Source organism: Arachis ipaensis, chromosome B10, assembly GCF_000816755.2.
Source record: "Arachis ipaensis cultivar K30076 chromosome B10, Araip1.1, whole genome shotgun sequence".
NCBI lineage: Eukaryota > Viridiplantae > Streptophyta > Magnoliopsida > Fabales > Fabaceae > Arachis > Arachis ipaensis.
In genome coordinates, this window is record NC_029794.2 from 79,579,985 (window position 1) to 79,585,298 (window position 5,314).

General features: G+C 37.9%; 1 protein-coding gene across 1 annotated transcript in view; it reads right to left on the minus strand.

Annotated features, from left to right (window-relative positions):
* The window catches only part of LOC107620714, a 39,574-nt gene extending 34,901 nt beyond the window's left edge, over positions 1-4,673 (minus strand). The window contains exons 1-2 of the mRNA XM_016322840.2: positions 3,856-4,673; positions 2-2,059 (exon numbers count right to left, since the gene is read on the minus strand). Coding sequence (XP_016178326.2) covers positions 2-702 — 701 coding nt within the window. The 5' untranslated portion in view covers positions 703-2,059; positions 3,856-4,673. The remainder of the gene's footprint in view (position 1; positions 2,060-3,855) is intronic.

Genomic DNA, 5,314 nt, shown 5'->3' on the forward strand with positions numbered 1-5,314 from the left:
TCTAACACCAAGCCTTTCACCCACGTCGACAGTCCCGGCTCGTAAGCGATGCTTTTCTCTTAAAGCTGCCCTTTCATTTGCAATCCTAGTCTTGAGCTCAAAATAATATTCAAAGTGTCGACATGACAATCTAATCAGGTCTCTGCAATCATCAAACATTGCTGCATGCATGCTCATGTAAGCAGCGTCCGGAATCTCTCCAACACGTGTAACAGTGTTTAGCGTCGGTTGTTTAGCTCTCTTTGTCCACCTTTCTAATATGAGCATAGCAGGGATAATGGTAATGTTCAGATACACCAAGACACCTACTATGTAAACACATGGAATGCCAAAAGACTCTATGTGCAAGCATGAGCAAGTAAATTCCTCTTCGGTTTTTGCCCATGCAACATTCCAGCACCTTTGCTGGCAGTACATCGTAACTTCAAATAGGGTGCATGAGGTTGTCTTTTTTCTGGAAACTACCCTAACGTTACTAGAAAATAGAAGAACCTCTCTGAAAAGAAGGAATACCTCCTTCGTGTAAATTGTCGCTGCATACCTTTCCAACACCTCCAGCTTGGTTTTCACCAAAGGTTCGCTATACGCAGACTTGTAATCTGCAACCAGGTCTCTCCTTCTCATGAACTCCAGGTAGTGCTGAAAATGCTCAATGAATTCCCTAAGGTTGTAACTGTTGCCAATAAATTTCCCTATCTGCATATTAAGTGCCTCACATTGAGATTTAGTCTTTAGGCCAGCAAAGAATTTTTCCCGAATATATGCATTGGACCAGATGTGCTTTTGTTCATAGAGGTCAGTAACCCATGCGTTATGCTCCAACCCAAACTCTTCCACCGTCTGACTCTATAAATTCTCAAATTCATCAATCTCAAGATCTCCCATAAGGCATAAACGAAACTTGCTAAGAAACCTTGGCAGTTGCATTTCGTAGCAGGTGCCAACTGTAAAGCCTATGATGAGCACTTGGAAAAACCATACTAATTGCATTTTTCATTGCGAGATCGCTGTCTGTTATCACTAACTTTGGTTCCTTGCCATTCATTGCTTCAAGAAATGCCCGCAACAACCACACATAACTATCCTAAGACTCATTACTAAGAATAGCGCACCCGATAACCAATGTCCGCATACGATGGTCCACTCCTAAGAATATCACCAACGGGCACTTGTACCGATTTCTTCCATACGTCGTATCAAATCCCAGAACGTCCCTGAAAACACTATGGTCATAACGACTAGTTCTGTTGCACCATAATATGATCTGCAACCTTCTCTCATCATCCAATGAGTACTTCCAAAAGGTACTTCCAGCGTTGCTCTTTAAGCATAACAAATACTTAAGAGCACACTCCCCTATCTGTTGCTCTAGCTCTTCTTTGCTTCTCTTTAGCATTATATATGTCTTTCATTTCAAATCCAACTGTCTCAAATCCACCGAATTGGTTGGCAAATGCACGAAATATGGTTGGAACCCGTATCCCAGCTCTTCTCATGTAGTTAATTTGGTGTAGTTCCCCTTCCTTAATTGCTCGATGAGAACGCAGCAATCCTCAGAACCTTGCATCCAACATGTCATGGTTGTGTTGGTCAGAAAAGAATTCAACGAACCATCACCCGGTTGTTTAGTCAAGGTGAACCTTTATACATGCATAACACCCACATTGTGTGATTGGTCTAGGAACCATTTTCCTATCAACTCGATGGGTGTGTTTACCCTCTCACTCGCCTTGTCTCGAACACACAAAGATTTGCCACAGCATTTCTCCCTCCGACCCAACCTTCATGCTTTGCCCAACTTTAGACCGCCGAACCGAGAACCCTTTGATGCGCCCATACTCATTGTAGAAGTCATAAGTCATCTGCAAGTCTACAAACTCAAATCCCTGCATTTGGTCCGACGTCAGCGATGTAAAATCGATTACGTCGAATGAGCCAATACCGTCTAGAATGATTTTTGACTCTTCTTCCCATGTGTGTCCTCACCAATGTCGATTTCTTCTTCCTCACCAGATTCTATTCCGTCATCTTCCGCAAACATGGTCTCGCTTGTGATCACCTGTTCCACCATATTACATGAAACAGCATAAATCATAACTGCCAATTCTATTATCCCTCTTCTTTTTGGAACATAGTTATTTTTCTACTATCTTAGTTCAAATGTAACCAAATTTATCATCTGATAGAGTCTTTATCTATTCAACATTGTACTATAGTCCCATACATGTAATTACTATAAGAAGATGCATGCTACTCTTAGAATAATAAACAACTTAGTTAGTTATGATTTGTTTATGGATATTAGTCTTAACTGGAAATTTGTGCTAAATGTTTCAACGGCAAAATAAATTTTAAAAATAGGAAAAAAAACTATGAATTTTGAAATAGACACTTGTGTAGCTATTATTATTACTGTCCTTGTACGCTTCAAGAGGAAAAAAAACGAGTTACATGGAGCCTGAAAAGTGAAAGCACAAAATGTGGTCATCTAAAGGAGTAAAGGGTAAGAATGATCAAAACAGAAGCTGAGAGAAATTACTCTATGGCCATACATTAGCTATATTTTTGAATTTCTTCAGCATGTACTACTAGGCTTTGTTTATTTAGAATTTAAAAAAAATTGGAACACTAAATGTATTGATTTGTATAAGTAAACGTCATCATATATATATAAATAATGGTGGGGGCTTTTCAAATAAATATAATCTTCTGAGTTAAATTTACATTTGATTCTCCATTTTCAGAATATAGTTTTTGTTCCGTTCTCTAAAGTGCTAGCTTGTTGAGATGATAAACAACAGTATTGAACATCAATAGAAGCACAACTTTAATTAAATTCTAGGAAATCATTTCTTCTTTTCCCTTTCCAGGTTAAAATATTTTTTTCAATTTGCATCTATCTTCATTTATATCTCATCACCTTAAAAAGTCTCTTATGTAATATTGCTTAAGAAGATATATGAAAAAGGAATATCAGAAGGCCTAGTAATGATAACAAGTACTGATAACAAACACTGATATATCTCATCACCTTTGAATTTGATAACAAGTACTGATGCAAAAGGGATATCATACAAATGAAACTAACTGATACAAGCAAAATGAGTGGCATATTTTATAATACCATACCCTGATTTAATTAGTGGTTAATTATTGCATAATGTAAACACCTGATAACTGACACATACAAAAAAAATTTCACATGGTGTACCTTTTCATTAGAGTTAAATCAAACCAACTCTAACTTAAAAACACAAACCAAGGCCTCACCCATGCTTTAAGCGCTCTTCCAAAATTAGAAGATACCGCATAGCTTCCTTCCGCCCCACCCTCACCCTGGAACAAACAGCATACTACAATTTATTTAAAAAAAATGAAACGGTTGCAACAACCACCACATCATACTTCAGAATGCATATATTTTAAGCTACGTGCATCCATATTATTAGAACTGTGATAAAACTTTGCGTGAGGTACTTAATTAATAACATTATCCCTGCGGTAGCCACTCAAATGGAAAAATCATATGTTAAGAGCCAATGTTTCTCTACACCTTATACACACAGACTCTTCAATTTTCTTGTCCATTTGTTAATATCCAATGTTTCTCCCCACATTATACTCACCGATAATCTTCCCAGATCCCCCAATCAAAAGGGCCACAACTAATCCAACACGATTCAGTTCAAAACTAACAACCGCAAAACCAATCATGGACATCAAAACTAATTTCATTAAGTAAAGGACGCAACAACCCTAAATCTAACACAAACGAATCACACATCAACTTCAACAATGGATCTCATTTGAGTACCCTAAACACCAACCGAAAACAGGGTCACAGGCAAAACATACCTCGATCGCGAGTTCCGTCATTGTATTCTTCGCTGGGTTGGGTAGTTAATCTTGCTCAAATTGTCACCGGATTTGCCGCAATATTGGTGCTAAGACATACGCATTCAACGATCCCTCCGCCTCAAGAGATGCCCCAAGCAGCAGCAACTTCGCCTTTGTCTCTCACTCTCTCTCCACCAAACTCCGTTACTTTCAATGTTTTCTCTAGACTTAACGCTAAGTTGGCTTAGTGTTGCAATTTTTTTGCCACGTCATTCAGAAGCAAAGGTTAATGTATAATTGCTATATTTTAAATTGACCCCAATTTCTTCAGAATTTAAAAAGCAATTCTGGTCCTTCAAGAACCATAATATACTTTCCCCACTATAAAAGCTTCCATCAATATTGATGTTTTCTTATGGAATTAGTTATGGTGAGAAAAGTTGAGCATGGTGCTGCAAGATCTTTATTAGAAGATGCTAATTCAGTGATGAGGATGAGATCCGTACAGTAGAGGCAGAGATTTTCCATTCTACCCATTTTTTTAAATAATTGAAAACATGTCCAGGAGATTAAATACAAGTATGTGTTCTTTTTTTGGTCAAGAAATACAAGTATGTTGAGCTGGATATTGTTAGTGTGGACAGTGAAGATGTTGAGCTTTGATTGAAAAGTTGTAGCGGACTGGGTATTTATTTGAAGCTGAGAGTTGGATTTGAAATGAAATAAATGAGAAAAAAATGTTTAATGTTAGTGGAGCTTTAGGTTGGTTTGGGCCTAGGTGGGTGGGGTTTAAATGATTTTCTGTCGAAAAAATTAGGTTTAATAGGTTAGAGTGTTGGGATAATTTATTGCGTCGAATTAGCCAATACCGTCTAGAATGATTACCGACTCTTTTTGCTCTTGTATGTCCTCACCAAGGTCGATTTCTTCATCCTCATCGAACCTCATTTCTTCATCTTCCGCAAAGATGGTCTCACTTGTGATCACATATTCCGCCATATTACATGAAAAAGCATCCATCACAACTGCCAATTCTACTAAACAACTGCTAAAACCCACAACTAAGTTAAAAACACACACCAAAACATCACCTGTACTAGAGGCGCTCTTCAAAAATTAGAAGATACGGCATAGCTTCCTTAGCTTCCATCCCATCGTCACCCTGCAACAAACACGATAGTTCAATTTATTTAAAACAATAAAAAAAAAGAAACGGTCGCAACAACTACTACATCATACTAGACCCAGAATAATCAATGAAAAATATGGTTTGGTTACACAACTAAAAGCAAATTCCAGCCATCATACACTACCAGTTTGCTACCCTTTCCCTTTCACCCCGTCCATTCATAACAACAAAAAAACATGGAGATAGACACAAAATAGCCCAATCAAATGCACATCAGCAATGGTCAAATTAAGTAGCGCACAACACCACAACTGGGGTCAACAATTATAACCTACATCATTAACCACA